General features: G+C 38.3%; 1 protein-coding gene and 1 non-coding gene across 4 annotated transcripts in view; one reads left to right on the top strand and one right to left on the bottom strand.

Moving 5' to 3' along the window:
- Positions 1–21,136, bottom strand: part of Ppp2r3a (protein phosphatase 2 regulatory subunit B''alpha) — a 152,140-nt gene that overhangs the window by 107,920 nt on the left and 23,084 nt on the right. For 2 of the 3 annotated variants that reach the window (XM_052718279.1, XM_052718295.1), the window contains exon 2: positions 27–2,444. In XM_052718279.1, coding sequence (XP_052574239.1) covers positions 27–2,018 — 1,992 coding nt within the window. In that variant the 5' untranslated portion in view covers positions 2,019–2,444. Of the gene's footprint in view, positions 1–26; positions 2,445–5,425; positions 5,536–21,136 lie in introns of those variants that run through there. The other variant, XM_052718286.1, reaches the window with a different exon arrangement.
- On the top strand, positions 6,649–6,774 carry LOC128105784 (small nucleolar RNA SNORA24). The gene has a single exon (XR_008216494.1). It is a non-coding gene; the product is annotated as a small nucleolar RNA SNORA24 (small nucleolar RNA).

Here is a 21,136-nt window from a genome sequence, read left to right on the forward strand (position 1 = left end):
CAGGACTCATGATTTTTGGCTCTTACCTTGATCACTTCTGGTGTCTGCTGAATCAAAACAACTGAAGTACTATCTTTGGCCTTCTCACCAACAGAGCTCCTACAGGCAGATGGACTGGCCTGGGAGGAAGTTGTCAAGGTTTCCTGTAGAATCTGCATCATTTCCTTTTCTTGTGATAGGCTTCCTCTGCCTGATTTGCATTCAACTAGTTCTTGAGCAAAGTCTTCGATGCTTTCCAGAATCCGAAGTAAGAGGGCTCGGTCTTCTTCCTCTATTTTGTGTCCATTGTTTTCAATAATCCTTGTTAGACACGAAGGTGAGACTTTTTCTGCAGGCGAGGAGACTATAGGTTTAGGCTCAAGATCTTCATGGATTTGACCAGTCAAATGACTATGACTGTTTAGAGAACTGATGCTTTTACCCTTGGCAAGTGGTTCTCCAAGAGAGGTCTCCATCTTCTGTGAAAATGATTCCAAATCCATTAACAGTTTGTCTATCTCTTCTTGACTATTAGGATTCATAAAGTGTCTCTGGCCTTTTAGTTCAATGGTAGGAACTTCTAATTTAGATTCTTCCTTAGGTGGATGAACCATCGTTGCCTTTTCAAATATCTTACCAATTTCATTTTGCACTGAGGCAGGACATTTTTTAAGATGAGTATCATGGTCTGAAAATTCTTTATGTTCATTTACCTTTAGCAGACCTTGACCTTGTCCATTCTCTGTTTTCTGTCTTTTATCTAATAATGACTTCTTCCCATCTAATTCTTCTTCAATATAAAGAGTTTCCATTAAGTTACTAGAAGAAACATTTTCTATAGGGTTCATGGTTAATGATGGTGATTGAAGCTGCACAGGTTTTAGAGTTTCAGGATTGTTTACCTCCAAGCTACACAAGGAATTTGTGTTGTTTGGAGTGGCTTTTACTGTGTCTGCTTGTTTAAAATTATGCTTGTCATCTTGCAATTCAACAGTCTGAAACTGTCCAGAGTCAAGGGCTGATAGGTGGACAACATCTTCATATTTAGGGGGCTGTTCAGTCCCATATATTGGGGAGAATGGAGTCAGTTGTAAGTTAGGTATATTACTGACAAGTTCTGTTAAATCTATGGCCTCATTATTCCCAGACTGCATAAATTCAAATGGTAACTTTCTCAGGTAGTATGCTAGCCTGGTCATGACATTCATATAGACAGTTTCAGAGTTAGAAATTGCATCATTGCCATTTCCTTCATTGATGCTAGCTCCTGACTTTTTCTTTATGCATTGTTTTATGATGTCTGTACATTTTTTCAAATCTTCAGAGCATTTCAGTAAGATGTCCAAGCACATTTTTATGTCTGTCCCAGAAGAAAAATGATCTATTTTATGTTTTTCCAAAATCTGAGTAACTAGGTCTTCTTCAGAAAAGTTCTGAAGAAGCATGGAAGTCAGGTTTGTATCAAATGAATTTCTATGAGATAAAGATTTTTCCTCAACTGAGGAACTCCGGAGTAAGCCAAAGGATGGAGAGGTCCCATCATTATTATAATGGCCACAGAGTAAGTCAAAATCAACTGACCTCCTATTAAATGAGTCAGATTTAACTTTCCTTCCTTTTTTGTAAGCTGCATGGTTTGAATTTCTGAGTCTTTCAAGGGAAAATTCTTTTATTTTCCCACTGGCAAAGCTGATTGCTTCTCCTGCAATATCCTTTAAGTTACAGGTATTCTGAAATGTAGATGCTTTCTTGGCCCTGGGTATGCCTGTGAGGGCCTGATGGTGATAGTCTTCAGCTGAGGAAAGCCCATTTTCATGGGGCAAAAACACATTGTTCAGATCTACATCTTTGAACTGAGACACAGGGATATGCAAGAGGTCTGCACAAACACTATGATGCACCACAATGCAGTCTACTCCATGTGTGAAGGTGTGGCAGGTTCCAGTGCAATAATGTATGGCTTGTTCAAAACGCCTGTCTATCAGCACGCTACTATAATGGTTCACGGTGCTAACTACAAGTCTGTAAGTTGCTGCCATAATATCAAATTCACTTAGTGGTAGGACTTTATAGACTTTGTTTCTTGAAATGATATTTCTCTGAAAAAATATTTAATGACAATGTTCAGTGGCTTCTCGCAAAATATAGTAATTTTTCCATGAAAGGAAATCTTTAAATTTGAGGTTTGGTAACTATCAGTATACAGTAGCTGCTGCACATGTATGCTTACATTAGCAAGTCTAATAATTTAAATATTATATATTTTAGTTTTATTTAGTAACTTGATACTATAGCATTATTTTTATGAAAGAATATCTTCTTTTAATTCTTCAGTGGTTCCATATTATGAAAATTTATTGCCATAAACTGTCATATAAATCTTAGTTGGTGGTACAGGAGTATTGTGATAGCTGAGTCCCCCACATCCTTAAGTGATCCATTTTTTCTGTGAACAATAGAGAAACCTATAATAAAAGAAGAAAATAATTAAACACATGCAGTTAATCAATGATCTCTATTCTCCATCATATAACTTGCTGCTGATATTTAATATAGGCCTTTGTTTTTTTACATTCTATACTCAGTACTTTAAGTAGTACCTCAATTCTGCTTTCTTGTATATGCCTAACTGATAATTCCTATATTACTCTTCTTACCTCTGTATATGACAGTAACAAGTTTATATCTAGACAGTTGTCTCATCTTCATGGCTCAAGAATGAACACTATTGCAGGGTGGTGGTGGTGCACGCCTTTAATCCCAGCACTTGGGAGGCAGAGCCAGGTGGATCTCTGTGAGTTCGAGGCCATCCTGGGCTACAGAGTGAGTTCCAGGAAAGGCGCAAAACTACACAGAGAAACCCTGTCTTGAAAAACCAAAAAAAAAAGAATGAACACTATTGTTTGTTCTCTTCATGGATCAAGAATAGTTTTCTGATCCACTTTCAAGCCCTCTGACATGTTTCTAAGCCACCTATCCCCACATTTTCTACTGCTTCCTGCACCAACCTTCTGCTTCTGTCAACCTTTCTCTTCTCAAAGCCTGGTAGCACTTGGGGCCTACTCCTAATTTTGAAAGTTCCTCTACAGTTGGGAATTATTCTCCTATCATCTTCTCTGTTCTCACACACAGACAAACAATCTTCATTACTGCTATTGGTCCCGTATTCTTGGACCCTGCTTCATGTATATTTCTTTCTCTCTTTTTTACCATCTGCATAAGACTTCTTTAATTATCCTTACTTAAAAAACAGCTTGTAAAATCTACAGTAGTAGCTTTCCAAAAACATTCTGTCAATGCTATTTAATCACAAAACACAAAATGCCTACTGTATCATTGGCTCTAAGTGCTGGGGGTTATAGCAGTGAACAAAAAAACAGCCTTGACCTTACTGAGGTGAAAATCTAGTTGGAAAAAGAGTAACATGTAAATAAACATATAATTCATTAGATATGTGTTGTGGGGAAAATCAATCAGGGTAAGGATTCAGAAAAATATAAGGGTGTTTAAAAGAGAAATCAGTGGCAACTTTATTAACAGCTAAGCAAAGAAGAGGGAGCAGGCCAAAAAGGTATTACCAGGTAAATCATATCAAGCAGTTAAAACTTAAGTGCAAAGGTCCTAAGTTGGGATCATATTTGATTTACTACAAGGATAAGGAGATTAATGTGGCTGAAGCACAGAAAGCAAGAACAGTATAAGAGGTAAGGTCAGAAAGGAAAGGTGGAGTCTAATCAGGCATGAGCCATAGACCTCTATAATGGAATTGTTCTACCTCTGAGAACACCAGGACACAACTGATGAACAGTGAATGGAGAAATGACCCGATAAGTCACATTTTAAACTAATGATTTTGGATGTTACTTTCAGGCACATAGAAGTCAAGGAAAGCAACAGGGAAATAAATAGGATTGCAAGTGGCCAGGCAGGAATGCTGGGAAGTTAGGACCAATATAGTAACAGTGCAGCAGATGTTTAGATGTATCTATTTCAAAGGTATAGTCAACATGATTTGCTGAACCACTGAATGTGTAATAGGGATGAATCAAGAACAGTACATTAAGGCAATGATAGGAAAGCTAAATATAGCAGTGAAGGAGAATATAAATTTCACGGGACCATCACTGTCATTGGTGATTGTTTGTTTTGAGACAGGGTGTTACTATGTAGCTATGGCTAGAATGGAACATGATATGTAGACTGGGCTGGCATTGAACTCACAGAAATCTACCTGCTTCTGCCTTGTGAGTGTTGGCATTAAAGGCATGCTCCATTATGCCCAGCACTACTGGCATTTTAATAATAAAAATCTTTACCCATTTAAAAACAAAGAATGTGTTCATATTTTATTTCTTTACTCCTATAAAACTACTGTACTTACTTCATTTATTTGTTTTTTGGTAGGCTGTCTATTATTATCCTTTACTTATTTAGGTATTGGAAATTTAGTGACTATAGAAACAATTAATGTAAAAGAATAGTTGTTCTGAGACAGTGTCTTACTATGTAGTATAAGCTGGCCTCAAACTTCTCTGCCTTTGTCTCCTGTGTGCTGGGATTATAGGCATTCACTACCATGTCATGAAAGAAATCTTTCTTGTGTTGAAATCCCATGGTGGTTACAGTATTAACTGCTGGTTCTTCGGATCTAAGGTCACTGTTTTTGTACCAGTACTATACTATTATAATTAATATTAAAGTTTTGATAACTTGAGATACAACCTACATCCATAATTTCTGATTCTTTATCTTCTAAATATTCTTTGATTGTATTCTAGATAAACTGTTGAACTGTCAATTTCAAGAAATTTTCCTATAATTTAACGACAAATATAATAAATTTATCATTTGGAAGGAACACTGATATCATCATGATGCTTGGATTTTCCACATGGAAGACATAAATGTTAATTTTAATATTCTATCACCTTTCTCTTCATGGTTTTCTTTAGGTGGATCTGAATGGGTCTCACTGTGTAGCCCTGGCTGGCTTCCAACTTGCAGCAATTCTCCTGCCTCTGCCTCTCAAGTGCTGGGATTATAGGAGTATGCCATCACACCTTGCTCCCTAGCCCTAGAGAAATTTTGTTTCTCTGTGTCTTAAATTAGTTGCTATGTGAATGGAGTTTGAACTACCTACTGCCTCATCCTCAACTTGTCTTCAGCATTTCAGGTGGCTTATATAAAACTAGATAGATTCAGACTGGATAGAGCTGATGCAGAAAGAAGTTCCACAGTGACAGAGGTGTCCAGTAATTAGGGAAAGCTATAAAGTAGCCAACCATAAAAAGTGTCATGGAACAAAAGCTAAACACAGCAATGAAAGGGATTACCTTTTCAAAAGACATACAGCCCAAACAGCCCAAACACAGAGCACAGAAATAGCATCAAGTTGGGGCAAGAGATGACTCAATGGCTAAGAACACTCACTGTTCTTCCAGAGTACCTGAGTTCAGTTCCCAGCAACCACATCAGACAGTTCACAGCTCCCTGTAACTCCAGTTCTAGGAGATATGATGCCATCTATTGGCCTCTGGGGGCACCTGTACACACATGGCATATACTCACACAGACACACAATATACATTTAAAAAAACAAAAAAAAATTAAGAAAGAAATAATGTCAAGCATTAAGAATGAAATGCCTTTTTAGAAACCTAATTTTTTTGAGGGGAATGAGACAGGGTGTTGCTATATAGCCCTGGCTGGCCTGGTACTATATAGCCCAAGCTAGCTCAAACTTATTACAGTTGTCTTGCCTCAGCCTCCCAAGTGCTGGGGATTATAGGTGTTCAGCACCATACCCAGTTATAAATCTACAATTTTTAAAGAATGCTGAATAAGGATACAAGGATAAACTAATAATGTTGAGAGCTATCACATAACTATATGGGATATATCAGGAGTATTTCCTAATATAGTTAATCTGTATTAATCAAAATACATAAGTACTAGAAAATTTAAATGCCCAATATATATTAAAACATATGTCAGATTACTTCTTAAACTAACAATAACAACAACAACAAAAACCCAAGTATTTTTTTGAGAAATTTCAGAAAATAAACAAAATGTTTTCCTTAGGCCTGAATAGTAGCCAAACAACTGGTTAATAAAGTAGCATGGAAAAATTCATGTTTTATTAGAATTAGAAATAAATCAAAGAATATATACTATCCAACAGAACTTCCAAAGTTGATGGAAATACTTTATACTATCTGATATGCCTGTAGTTTGCCACATGGGGATACTTCAAATGTGGCTAGGGTAACAAAAGAACTGAATTGTACTTAAATTAAAAGATTTTTTTTTAAGTTGTAAAATATTTTAGACATACAGGAGTTGAAAAAATAGTACATGGAGTTTCTGTGAATCCCTTTGCCCAGTTTCCCCCAGTAATAACAGTGCACTTTACTGTATCACTACAGTTCAATGATCAAAACCAGGAAAGTGATACTAGTACTATGAGCTACAGAACTGTACTCGGATTTCGTCAGTTTTCTGTATATCCACTCCTTTTTGGGGGAAGGGAGTGTTGATCCTTTTCTTCTGTAACTACTGATAACATTCAAGATGCACAATTGTGCTATCCTGCCTGCCCAGAAGCATCTCATACTATTTCTGAAGCCACACACCTCAACCAGAAACACTGACAAATGAAGATTTGTTCTCCAATGCTACAATTTTATAATTTAAAAAATATTTTACTTTCCCAGTCATGGAAAATCATCTTGTTATTGACAAAGCTACCATCATTCAATTGGTATCAGATTCTGACATGGACAAGTAACATTCTCCACTGTTAAAAACGTGTGTAATGCTGGGTTATTAGGCATACTTTCCTAAACTATTATTCAACTGTTTCCAGGAAAAACAAGATTCTTTACTAATGAACAATGACAAAATGTCTTAGAATGAAAAACGTGCAGGCTCACCAGTGATCAATGAAGTACAGATTAACATAATGTACTTTTTTTTTTTTTACCAGTCTTTAGTTTTTATTTGTAATATTTATTTTCTGGATACAGGTTTTCCTTGATAACAGGTGGGTCTTAAATTACCTATTTTCTGGCTGCACCAACCCATCTCATACCGAAATGAGAGGCTTGAGCCACCCCTGACTTCTTGACTGTATAATCAATCTGAAATCTCTTTAATCATAGTGCACTGATATATTTATCTAATTATTCCTTATCAATAAAAACTCAGGAGTCATATATCAGAGTAAGTATCTGAATGATCAGAGAAGCAGTAGAGAAGTGACCAGTGACCTCCTAACATCATTTCTCTATCCCCAAATCCAAGACCCTCTCTAACTCCACTACTACTTCCTGCCTCTCTACCTGTCCTCAGTCCTCCAAAACCCCTATGGTTAATAGAGAACATTTTTGAGATGGCTCAGTGGGTAGATTTACTGCCTGCATTAGCATGAAGACCTGACTTCATTGTCTGGGAGGAAAGCACTAATTCTGTCAAGAAGTCCATAATGTACTTTTATCTATTAAATAAACATGTGGAATGTATCATTCCAGGAGAACAAGGCACCTCTCTTACCCTAATAGTAGAAGTATAAATTTGTCATTTCTCTGGGAAAGCAATTGGCCCTATGAATCTAAAAACCTTTAAAAAGTGCATGTGTACATGTAAATATATATCTTTTAACTCAGCAATTTACTATTTGAGACACAATGTAAGAAATAACTGGACAACTATGTAGATTGGCTTCTCTCAACATCTCACATTATCATGTATGACAAGGTATTCCTTATTATTGCTGAGTAGTATCATACCACTTTTTGTTTACCCATTCATTTATTGAAATATATTTATTTGATTTCCCATTTTTTTTCAGTGCTAGGGATTAAAATTAGGGTATCTTACATATGCTAGGCTTTAACACCCAGGACAAAGGAAATGCTTAATAAGTGTTATTGCTCCAATTTATTCATAAAACACTTTTTCTTCTATGTCAGGCATTGGGAGAATGATGGTGAATAAGCCATGGTAATGATTCTTAGGATATTCACTGTTAATGGGGCAAGGGGAGGGAAGCACAGCAGATAACAGGAAGAGAATGAGTTCTAACACAAGGATGGGCACAGAAAAGGTAAAAATGGTTTCTCTGTTCTTGTGTTATATGGGGAGGTACCCACTGAGCAACCAAAGATGATAACTGAATAAAATGTGAACACAGTCAACAGAAAGATCACAGGTGGAGATGCAGCTCTGAGAAGTTACTCAGGGTAAGCATGTAACATGAGGACAGTTCTGGACTGAGGACACAGTTAGGGATCATTCATAATTTTGGGTTAAACAGAGGGAGCAGATTCTCAGAGGTCAGAAAGAAAAAGATAGAAAGGTAATGGAACTAGGAGAAGTTGGGCATGGTGGCTCATGCCTGCAATTCTAATACTTGGGAGGTAGAAGCAGGAGGATTAGTTCAAGACTAGCCTTTACTACATAGAGAATTTGAGACTAGCCTGGGTTACATGATACTGTTTTAAAAACAAACCTTAGTATGGTGATATATTGTGTACTCCAATAAAGCTTGCCTAAGGATCAGAGGACAGAGCCAGCCACTAGATTAGACATAGAGGTCAGGCAGTGGTGGCACACAACCTTAATCCTATTACTCGGGAGGCAGAGATCTGTCTGGATCTCTGAGTTCAAAGTCACACTGGAAACAGAGCCAGGCAGTGGTGGCACACGCCTTTAATCCTAGTACTGGGAAGCACACATGCCTTTAATCTCAGAAGTGATGTTTGGTCAGAGGAAGGTATATAAGGTGCGAGGAAACAGAAACTCACTCTTTAGACTGAGGATTTTTGTAGAGGTAAGAACTAATGGCTGGCTGTTCTATTTCTCTGATCCTCAGACAAGTATATTAGGGTACACAATATATCACCACACCTAAGGCCTGTGAAGTGGCTCATCAGGTAAAGGTGCTTGCTTGAGAGCCTGAATTCAATCTTTGGGACCCACATGGTGGAAAGACAGATAACTACTGCAAGTTGTCCTGAGAATGGTGGGAGGTGGGAAGGTGGTGTGCGTGTGTGTGTGTGTGTGTGTGTGTGTGTGTGTGTGTGTGTGTGTGTGTGTGTGTGTGAGAAAGAGAGAGAGAGAGAGAGAGAGAGAGAGAGAGAGAGAGAGAGAGAGGGAGGGAGGGAGGGAGGGAGGGAGGGAGGGAGGGAGGGAGGGAGGGAGGTGTGGGTGTGGTGATATTTTGAACAAATAAAATTTGCCTGAAGATCAGAAGACAGAACAAGTCACTAGATTAAACATAGAAGCCAGGCAGTGGTGGCACACACCTTTAATCCTAGCACTCAGAGGCAGAGATTCGTCAGGATTTCTGTGAGTTCAAGGCCACACTGAGCTACACCAAGATTAATCCAGCCTAAAAGAAAAACAGAGCCAGGCAGTGGTGGCTCACACCGTTAATTCCAGCACTTAGGATCACACACCTTTAATCCCAGCACTAGGAAGGCTGAGACAGGAAGTGATATGGCTGGGCAGAGAAAGGAGTATAAGGCAGGAGGAGACAGGAACTCAGTCTCTTTCAGGCTGAGGAGTTGGTGGGGTAAGAGGTGGTTGCTGTGGCTTGCTCTGCTTCTCTGATCTTTCAGTTTTTACCCTGATATCTGGCTCCAGGTTTTTATGAAGACCAATTAGGATTTGTGCAACCTGTGGGTGTGCTGTCTGGCAGTCAGACCAATTTACAGAGTCAGTTCTCTCCTTCCAACTTTATAGAAGTTCTGAGGAGTGAACTCAGGTTGAACTATCTTGCTGGATCTCATAGGCTTCTTTTAAAATTGAACAAAAATAAAACTGCTTCCCCCAATAATTTTAAGCAAAATAAATGCAAAGATAATAAAACCTCAAAGCAGAAAGAAGAAAATTATATAAATTTTCACACACAAAAAGGTAAGGTTTGAAAAGTAAGGTTTGATTATAAATATATTTTAATAAAGTAGCAATGAGAAAGATTTTGCTGTTAGGATCATATTAATTACTGGCAAGGATTCTTGGACTATACTGAGAAGTTTAGCAGACCTCAAGTGTCTACCAATCCTAAAGGTGAGAATATGGTATATCACTAATTTTTCCTCAATCGAATTATTCAATTTTTCTTTTACAGTTTATCCATCCGTAACTTAAGGTCTTTGCCTTGCCTATCTTCATAAGGACCTTTCTTGTAGCTTTAAAAATAATCATTTTATTCTATGTGTGTAAGTGTTTTGCTTGCATGTATACACATGCATTACTAGCAGTGGCCAGAGAAGAGTATACGATCCTCTAGAACTGGAGTTACAGCTGGTTATGAGCTGCCATGTGGGTGTTGGAACTAAACCCAGGTTTTCTGTAAGAGAAGCAAGTGCTCTTAACTGCTGAGCCATCTCTGTAACTCCTTTGAGCTTTTTGTTGTTTTAGTTTTATACTTTCAGCTTTTGTGTTTAGGTATGTGACACATTTTGAATTAACTTTTATGTAATTAATTTTTAATAAGGTTGAGTTTAAAGATCAGCCAGGATCATTTGATCAAAAGATTGATCTTTGGGGCTAGGTGTGTAGCTGAGTACAATGCTTGGTGAGTACACAAGGCCAAGAAGTGATATCCCAGTACAATTAAAAAAAAAAGAGTATTTTGTCCTCACTGAGTTATGTTGGTACCTTTGATGAAAAAACAAAACAAAACAAAACAAATAACTATATATACTGCTTAAAATCTTTTATGTATATCTAAATTTGTCAAATATATTTTCTGTATTCACTGTGAACATATAACCTTATTCTTTATTTTGGTAATGTGGTAAAATGATGACAGCTGAAGTTCATACTAAACATTTAAAATTAATGAATGATGAATTAGAAGCAGGGATGCACTTAGAAATATGAAGATTAAATTACAATAATAAAAATTGATAGTGATTGACTCTAAAGAGTAAGCCTAGACAGAAAAAAAGTCATTAAAAAAAGCATTTAGAATCAATACTTTAAGAAATATCCAAATAACATTTGTAACAAATTCGAGCAATTAAAAAGATTTTAGAGAAGTATGGAGATGAGACTGGGCCTGCTTATGTGTTATGGCTAGTTGAGGTCAACGATGCAGGGAGAATGAATTCAGCTTCAGGCATAGGTTGCTTCAATAACACATTCAGGAGATACTCATGAAATAGCTGGATATATTCAGCAGCAAAGAGATAGGAGTTGAAAATAAAGATTTGGGAGAAAATACTAAATAAAAGTTTTAAAGTCTCAAAAGTTGATGAGATTGAGTATATGCAGGATGAGAACAAGGCCAAGGAAAAACTCTAAGGGATGCTGGGACATTTACTGCAAGGAAAGGGACGTAAAGGAGAAAGAACCAGCCATGCCTTTAATTCCCAGCACTCAGGAGGCAGAGGCAGGCATATCTCTGAGTTCGAGGTCAGGCTGGTCTACAGAGTGAGTTCCAGGACAGCCAGGGCTGTTACACAGAGAAACTCTGCCTCGAAAAACCAAACAGGCCAGGCGGTGGTGGCGCATGCCTTTAATCCCAGCACTTGGGAGGCAGAGCCAGGCGGATCTCTGTGAGTTCGAGGCCAGTCTGAGCTATAGAGTGAGTTCCAGGTAAGGTGAAAAGATACACAGAGAAACCCTGTCTTGAAAAACCAAAAAAAGAAAAAAGAAAAACCAAACAAAAACCAAGATGGGTGGAAGATTGAATTTTCAAAGGGCAGGTAAAGAACCAGCCAAATATGTCACAAAATTAAAAATAGAGACTATTTATTCTTGCAATATGTTGAATTACAAAGATCTTGTGTACCAAGAACACAGAGCTGAGCTTAACTTTTATGGATGTTTCTGCTTTATTTCATAGAGAAAGACGGGATGTTAATAAAACTTTAAGAACTAAAAACATAATGATGGAAAATAGAGAAAGGTATTACACATATTGTTCCACTTCAGGAAACATCTGGAGCAGAGAATATGAGGTAAAGAAATTCCATTGTTTATCTCGGTCAGTGTAAGGGTTCAAGAAGAAATGAACAACATAATTGTAAACATTGGAATTGGTTGAATTTCCATGTCACTCAAATAGGTCACCTGAAGGGTCTAAAGAGAACTGTAGAAAGTTTTCTTTAAAACTCTTTATTTAAGAGAGTCCAGAAGGTATGACTCAGAAGTAATGAGTCATTTAAAAATAATAAAACTATTGCTTTGCCTGAAAAAATAAAGGGAATTTTGGTTGATGACTCAGTATGGAAACTGCTTCCAAGAGGACAGTTTGGAAGAATACAAAATAGGTACCATAGAACTACTTGGGAAAACAAGAGAAGAGTATTTTATTCATTGTATTCAGTTATAAATAGTTGAGAAAATAAACTGAAAAGGAGAAATATTTTCATGAGATTTTATGTTCTAAGGAAATATATATGTAAGTATGAAAGAATAATATTCTGAGTTTAGAAATAATGTTTCAATGAAAGAAATATAGAGTATTATAAGAATATTTTAACAGATGATCTAATTTGAGTATACATGAGGTAGGAAGTGCTTAAAAACTTTCCTCTGTTTTAGTTTATTATCTTTTTGTTGTTGTTTGAGACAGGGTCTCTCCATGTACCCCTGGCTGTCCTGGAACTTGCTATGTAGACCAGGCTGGCCTCAAATTCACAAAGATCTGCCTGCCTTTGCCTCCTTGGTGCTGGGATTAAAGGTATATGCCACCAAAAACTTACATATCACCAGTAGACATGCTAACCTGGAAGGGGAAGTTCTTGCAGGGCTGTGGAGGGCCACAAAGGTTTCCTAGTGAGAGCTGAACTTGCTTTACCCAGCAGGGCTGCATTAGGGGATTGCTTGACTTGTGTGGTTACTAGGTGTTTGGAAGGGTCTGCACTTGGCTGTGCTAGGGGGAGGTCTTTTGCCCCTTGGCATTCCTATAAATAGCCCTTTAGGAGAGAAAGAAGGGGTCAGTAGATAAGGATCCAGGCCTGTGGTGGTATTTTACTTGTACTGAAATGTGATTTTAATTGTATGTTAATAAGTAAAGTTGCCTGGGGGTCAGAGCTATTAGAGCCATAGCAAGTGCGTGGCGGTGGTGGCACACGCCTTTAATCTCAATACCATAGAGGACCTGGAGGGCTGTACATGCAGGCAGTGACGAGGCAGTCACGTGTTTGGGTTTACAACCAATGAGAAGGCAGAACAGCTAGACTATATAAAGACATACACACAGGAAGTAGGTCCTTTTCGGAGAGCTCTCTTGGCTGAAGCAGGAAGAGTAAGGCTCTTAGTTCTGACCTCTTGGCTTTCTTCTCTGAATCGGCTCTGTGTTTCTTATTTAATAAGACGGTTGGTTACATCTACACAGGCCCTCCAAGGCTATCCTGTGTTTCTGTTTCTCTCCCCTCTATCCTTCTATCTAATATCTCTTATCCCTCTCTCCTCAAGAGTACCCTGTCATAAAATGTGGGAGCTGGTCTCCCAGCTGGGCTCCCACACAGGGCCCCACGCATAGACAAAGAACTACAGGTAAGACTGCTGAGAGAAAAAGAATTAGTCTTCCCCAAGGATGAGCCCCCTAATTGGTTATCCAATACCAAGTGGTCAGTCCTGAAAGCATGTATGTATACATATAAGAAACACTAAACTGACTTAGCAGGCTGTTATGCATTCTCTCGCTCTCTCTCCCCCTCTTCCCTCCTTCAAGAAAAGAGGCCATGAATTTGAGAGGGAGTAAGGAAAGAATATGGGAGTACTTAAAGGAGAAGGAGGGGGAGATGATGTAATTAGATTTTAATTTTAAAAATTGCAAATAATCCTTATCTGTCTTAAACTGGAAAAATATTAGTGGCTGAATGAAAAGCACCATGAAGGCAGTACTAGGACACCTTGTCCAGCTTCTGCTTCTGTACCAACTCAATCTGATAACCTGGTCAAGCCACTTCTTTCATTGAGATTTCACCTTCTCTTTTGGGAAAATAGTATATAAGATGGTCCAGAGAATAAGAAAAAAGCAGAATTTTTTTTCTTGGTTTGAATTAGGAAAAACTGTGTGTACCAGATATTATTTGATGTGGGAAGCATAATGAACTGGTGATTCATTTTTATTGCATGCCATTTGTAAAGCTACTGGCTCCAGAAAGAAAGTTTGAGGGGCTAGAGAAATAGCTCAGTGGTTAAGAACACCAGTTGCTCTTCCAGTGGTCCTGGGTTCGATTCCCAGCACCTATACAGTGGCTCACAACTGTTGGTCTTTAACTGAAATTCCAGGTGATCTGATGCCCTCTTCTGGCCCTTGTGGGCAGTAGGCATAAACACAGACCCAATATATATATACATATATATTTATATAAAATTATTCCCCCTCCTTCTATTCCTACATATATACATACACACATACACACATATATACGTATACATTTATATATATTATATTGTATATTTATATAGTCTTTGTGCATGCCTAGAGCATATCCCATATATATATTTTTTAAAGGAAATCTGGAGTTAAACTGTTACAGTTTTAAACAAAGAAACACTAAAGTTAGAGATCCAGCTAACTCAGTGGTAGAGGATTTGCCTGGCATGTGTGAGACCATGAATTAAACTCCCATCACACCAAAAAAAACCCACTATTATTTTTAAAAAATCACTATTATATATTCTAAAATAGCAAAAACAGTTGCCTTGGACATTATACAAGAATTGACAGTTAAATTCAGAGGAATGATTATGCTCTAAAGTGACAAGTATTTGAGTGCTGCTGCAGATCAGATACTCATCAGGGTGCACAATTACAGACCCCATGGGGCTGCCTCACACCTACCACAGTGGGATCTGGAAGAAAAGGAGGATGCCTAACCTTTGGTCAAGGAAGCCATCCTCAAATGGGGGCTGCCATGCCCACTCCTGGAGCAGAATGGGCACAGCTGGCTGCAGGACAGCAGGAAAGGTGCTGAGTGAGCAGAGGGAACAAAGTAGAAGGTGCCTTCCACACACCATCTGGTACTATTCCAGTGTTAAGTTGGCTTTCAGAGGACAAAAGACTGAAGCTGGATCAGGCAGGCATCACAAAACTCTTGTTGCACATTTTAGATTGAGGGGAGGGGAATCAAATTCAAATTTACACAGAAGGTCTATCACTTTATATATACTGCTGTGGAGAGCAAAATTTGGGAAGCAAAGCTAAGCAAGCAGGGTTAGGGTCTCTGTAAGCTCCAGAAGCAAACCAATGAGGTCCTAAATGAAGGGAGCTCAGAGTGTTGTGTAGTTATTTCTTCCATACTGAAACATCCCCTCCCAGAGGAAGGCTTCTTAAGATTGGGGACCTGAATGAAACTTAAAAGGCTCAAGAAATAAACAAACCTTTCAAATCTCAGGAAACTCTAAACTCAGAAGATTCACAAGCTTCCTGCCCAAGGTGATAACTGCTCCAGAGAAGGAAATGCAATTTGTCAGGCAGACTCTACAACCTACTAAGTAAGCTGCCTGTGAAGTCTACAATGAATTCCAGCAATGCAACTTTTGAGTCACTGCCCACGCTGAGCAGTGCTACAAGCAGAACTCAGCTACTATCACAAAAGTCTGACCATTCCAAAGGTCAAGCCATGGCTTAAGAAGTCTTGGTGATATTTTAGCTTTTGCGTGTGTGTGTGTGTGTGTGTGTGTGTGTGTGTGTGTGTGTGTGTGTATATATATATATATATATATATATATATATATATATTAGCTAGTTCCTAAAATGATTTTCTTGTGTGCTTCCAAGAACTCCTAACAGTGTATTTATCTAAAATACCTATCAAGCATCCACGGCCAAATGATCTACTGAACTAAGGTAACAACACCCTTATGGAAACAACACCTGTCTCCTAGGTCAGGCAGATAGCCTTATTTCTTGTGTAATTTAAGGTGAGACCCTCCTTTCTTATACAGCCTTACTAACATTATAGACTCCTAACTTCTTACCTAACCACTTCTAGGAATGTAGACTGAGCACATAAATTCCCTTTTTGATATACTAACCGATATTAACTCTCAGCTGACCTCCTCCTTTACCACTCCCTTTTTGGGCTATAAAAGCAAGCCTGATGGTCACTGCCTGAGGAAAACTCTTGTCTGTCTTTATGACCCTGTAAGAATTCAAGCCTGGTGACCTTGCTTTAGGAGAGCACTGCTATTGCATGGGTATATAACTGTATAACTCAGAGACCTGGAGGAGGATTTTGAGGATTTTGACTAGAGAACTAGATAGAGAACTTGAGGACAGAGAACTGAGAGGGATAAGGAGGATTTTGACTAGAGAACTTGAGGACGAGATGGAAGATGAGAAAGAGCCAGATGGGGAAGTACTAGATGGGTAAGAAAGAGATGAGAAGAACCAAATGAGGCAGAATTAAGATGAGAGAATTAAGATAGAACTCAGAAGGGACAGCAGATAAAGGTAGAGAGAAATCAGGCAAAAAACAAGCTAGACACGACACGAGAACAGAACTGAAGCTGTGTAGATAGGATTTTATCCCTGAGGAATAAAGTAGACAAAGAGCATGGTGTACTTAGATTCATTTCCCAAAAATAATTCTTGCCATTCATAGTTTCTCTTCTGGGCCCCTGGGAAGAATATTAGTAAGGCTAGTCCTATAATAATATTCGAGAGAGCAGTGATGGCCATTACCTTTGAGTCATTCACACTCCTGTAAGTAGTCCATCAGTATACTCTTTAAAGGAATCCCAATAAATTCACTGGTTCACTAAACGGGTGAAATTGTGTTTTTGGTCTGCAGTTGGTGTCCTACCGAGCTGAATAGATGTTGTTCACATCTTCATATAATGGCATAAATGACAAACTCATTAGCAAGATCTGAACACAATTATTTTATCTTTAAATTCGGTGTCTTTCAATATTGCTGTGCAACCACAAATTCTGGTCATAATGTAAAAAGAGATTTATTTTTCCATTAAATGGTGCTGGGGATCAAACTCAGAAATTTGCAAATATACCAGAAAAGTGCTTTACACTAAATTATACCCTAAGCCACTAAGAACTTATTAAGTAGATTTAAAAATACTAATTTACACTGGAATATACAATGTTCAGATTACTGCAGAAAAAAAACCCGTCTTTTCTCCTTTTGTAGGAATTTATGTGATGAAGGAAATGAGACAAAAAAGACTAGACATCAATTCATTCAGTATGTATTTATTTAGTCCCTCCTGAACCCTGACTCCTTTGGGGGCACATTTCTCTTTAAATGCTATTATTAATTATTAATTATCATTATTATTAGTGTGTATGTGTGAGAGGGAGGAAGGAAGGAAGGAAGGAAGGAAGGAAGAAAGAAAGAAAGAAAGAAAGAAAGAAAGAAAGAAAGAAAGAAAGAAAGAAAGACAGAATATAGGGTGTGTGCCAAGGAGAGCACATGAAATGGGAGGACGACTTTCAGGAGCCGGTTCTCTCCTTCCTCCATAGTATCTACAAATCAAACTCATGTCATCAGGTTTGCTCAGCAAGTGTTTTTTATAGAGAGGTTCATCTTGCCAGCACTATTCTTTTGTTTGTGAGATGGAGTCTTGTATGTCCCAGGCTACCTCAACTTTTTCCTTCTGCTCAGCTTCCAGAGTGTTTGGATTAAGGTGCAGGCCACCATGTGAGGGAATAATTTTTATAGCTTCCTTTTCTTTCCTGACAAGTTCATTTTGGTACAAATGAAGAGTGAAAGTGTTCGAAGCCAAGTGGGCAAGTCTAGAGGAAATGAAATAGACACACAAAGTCAGGAAATTTTGTTTGAATGGAATGATAAAGATATTCTGAAGTATGGTATGGGAGGAGCCTCAAACTACTTTTAATATAGTTTGGATTTGAAGCACCAAAGTTCTGCTTTGTTTCTGGCTTTGTTTTAAACAATAGGTACTGAGACCCTGTTTCACAAACAAGTTTTTTGTTTTTTTGTTTTTGAGACAGGGGCTTATTATATATATATATAGCCCATGTTGACCTCAAAAGAGTGATTCTTTTGTCCCCAAATGTTGGGAGTGCTGAGATTATAGGCATGTGCCATCACACCTGCCTTGTTAATATCCTGTTTATGTAAACATATAAATAGATATGTTCATATTTTTAAAACAAAAGTGATACTACAACTTATTACTTGTTTTCTCAATAAAAATACTTTACATGAAAATTAAGATCAATTGTTAAATGTGCTGGCTGGTTTTTGGTCAGCTTGACACAAATCTAGACATATTTGGGAAGAGGGAACTCACCTGAGAAAATGCATCCATAAAATTGACCTATAAACAAGTCTGTGGGATATTGTCCAAAAGACTGATGTGGGAGGACCCAGATCACTGTGGGCAGTGCCAACCCTGGACAGGTGGTCTTGGGTTGTGTAAGAAAGGAGTCTGAGCAAGCCATGGGAGCATGCCAGTAAGTAAAGTAATATTGCTCTATGGCTCTACTTCAAATCCTGCCTCCAGTCTCCTGCCTTGAGTTCCTGCCCTTTTCCTCAGTGATGAAGTATGACCTGAGAGTTACAAGCTGAAATAACCCCCTTTCTCTCCAAATTGCTTTTGTTTATGGAGTTTTATCACAACAGAAACTCCAAGACATTATACATATAACTAATATACATTATATGGATATACTATGCTAAGCTTATTAAATTCTCTACTAAAGTATGCTACAGGCTATAGGATAAGATGAAGGAGAACCGGCAGAAGTCCAGCAGGTAAAGGTGCTTGTGTGTAGACCTGACAACTTGAGTTTGAGTTCTAGGTCCCACAAGATGGCAGGAAGAACTCTTCAGAGAGCTGTCCTCTGACTTACACATACCTGCATGTACCCACCTACACGCATGTGCACACACAATAAATAAATAGGTAGATAGATAATTTTAATAAAGAAAGAAAGCAGCAAGGAAACAATCAAACTACCTTCCACTGTGGCGGCTCTCAAAATATTCTGAAGTAGGAAAGAATTAAAACATGGAAGCTCAGAAGATTTTAATCTTTTAGATATACATGAATAATGTCCAAATCTTATAGAGGAGGAAGAATTTACAAAAAGGAAACAAACATGAAAAATACTTAGTGTCTATAGAATAGACAGAATGTCAGAGAAAGAACTTAGACAACTAAAAACAGTGGGTACACTTTCAGGAAAAGCAACAGTTTTGATGATCATTCACAATTACTGCTTACCAAGTAAGACACCCCCATCTAATACAAACTCAATGAGTCCTTCTTAAGTGACTAGGTAACTAAAGACCTTACGTGTCCTCTCTGGGGCTCCACTTCCTCAAGAATTCATGTGGACTCTGTGGTTATGAACTGTACTTGTCAAGAGTTCCTACTGTAATGGGAATAGCTCTGCTTTGATCTTTGTAGCTATGAGAGCTTCAAAAAATGTTTCACTTGAAAAAAGTAATTTCTTGGTTCAAGTGTTAATACATTACCCTTCAGCTCATTTGTTAAACAAAAATGGAAAACACATATTTATAACAGAGAGATCTAAAAGTTACTACTTGCCGGGCGGTGGTGGCGCACGCCTTTAATCCCAGCACTCGGGAGGCAGAGCCAGGTGGATCTCTGTGAGTTCGAGGCCAGCCTGGGCTACCAAGCGAGTCCCAGGAAAGGCGCAAAGCTACACAGAGAAACCCTGTCTCGAAAAACGGAAAAAAAAAAAAAAAGTTACTACTCAACATAATCAATTTTAGCATTACTAATGGTATGGCAATCAGGCAATACATGGCATAATATGAAGGTTATATAGTATCATCTATAGAATTTTCTTATAAAAATACTTCATCTTTTAGATCTAATGTACAGTGATAGTAAATATAGGATCTAGAAAGAAGTCAGTACTATAAGGACACAGATACTCACAATATAGATTGTTGTACAAAACAACATAGCCTAGTTCTCTTCAGTAAGTCCAGTAGCATGGAACTGTTATGTGTGTGTCAGGGACAGGATGGAGAAGAAGGAAGCAGAAAGAACATCAGATGGAAAGGATTTAATGCTAAGTGCATATTGTGAATATTTTAACAAGAGTGGTATACTAGTGTGTTCAGAGTATGATTCCTACCTGAGCCGGGAAGCTACTGAAGAACTCTGAGCAGAGAGAAAAAAAAAAAAAACATGATTTCACTCACTTTTTAAACAAGATAATTCTGGGTATCATGATGACAACAAACTACAAAGAACAAGAGTAAAAGAAAAAAGAAGAGACCAGGAAGGGGTTTCTTCAACAATCTAGGCAAGAAGGATGTTGGTTTGGAGCAGGTAGTAGAAGACAAAGGGTGAAAGGAAGGTCCATTCTAGATGTATTTTGAAAGTAGAGGCAATGAGACAGACGTGCAGGTTTTGTGGGAAAGGAGGTCAAGAATGAATCTTTAGGTTGTTAAAAACTGCATTTTGGGGGCTGGAGAGGTGGCTCAACAGTTAAGAGCACACTGGCTGACCTTCCTGAGGACCTGTGTTCAAATTTCCAGCACCCACATGGTAGCTCACAATTGTCTGTAATCCCAGTTTCAGAGGAGCCAACATCCTATGGCCTCTATGTATCAGGCATGTATGTGGTACACAGATATTCACGCAGGCAAAACATCCATACAGATACAATTTTTAAAAAATTTCAAATGTTGTGTTTTGCTTTACTTGAACAACTAGGTGTGAGTAGATGTTAACTAAGCTGGGAAGTGACAGGAAGAACAGATATGTTGGTGGGAGGGGATGTGGTGGCGGCACGTATGGTCAATGGTTCCACGTTACATGTCAGTTTTAGGATGCCTATTAGATCGTTATGTAAGGGTGTCCAACTCTAGACAGAATTGAGATTTTTAGATTAAGGGAGGAATTATGGGCTGTAGATTTGGTAGGTGGATCTCTGTGAGCTCAAGGCCAACCTGATGTACATAGAGTGAGTTCCAGACCAGCCAGCACTATGTGAGACCCTGTCGCTAAAAAAATAAACAAACAAAAAAGTTTAGGGAAGAGGAATCAGCAGAAGAGACTGAGAAGTGGCAGAGAGAAACTGTAACAGTTCATATCTGATTCAGACATCTCACACCCTCTAGTATTCGTGAATCCGTGGTGAGTTAACTTAAGTGTTCAGCAAGAGTGAGAGCACCAGCACACAAATCAGGCGAAACATCACATCCTTCTAAATCAC

Source organism: Peromyscus californicus, unplaced genomic scaffold (genome assembly GCF_007827085.1).
Source record: "Peromyscus californicus insignis strain IS unplaced genomic scaffold, ASM782708v3 Scaffold_11__1_contigs__length_118956290, whole genome shotgun sequence".
In the NCBI taxonomy this organism is placed as follows: Eukaryota; Metazoa; Chordata; class Mammalia; order Rodentia; family Cricetidae; genus Peromyscus; species Peromyscus californicus.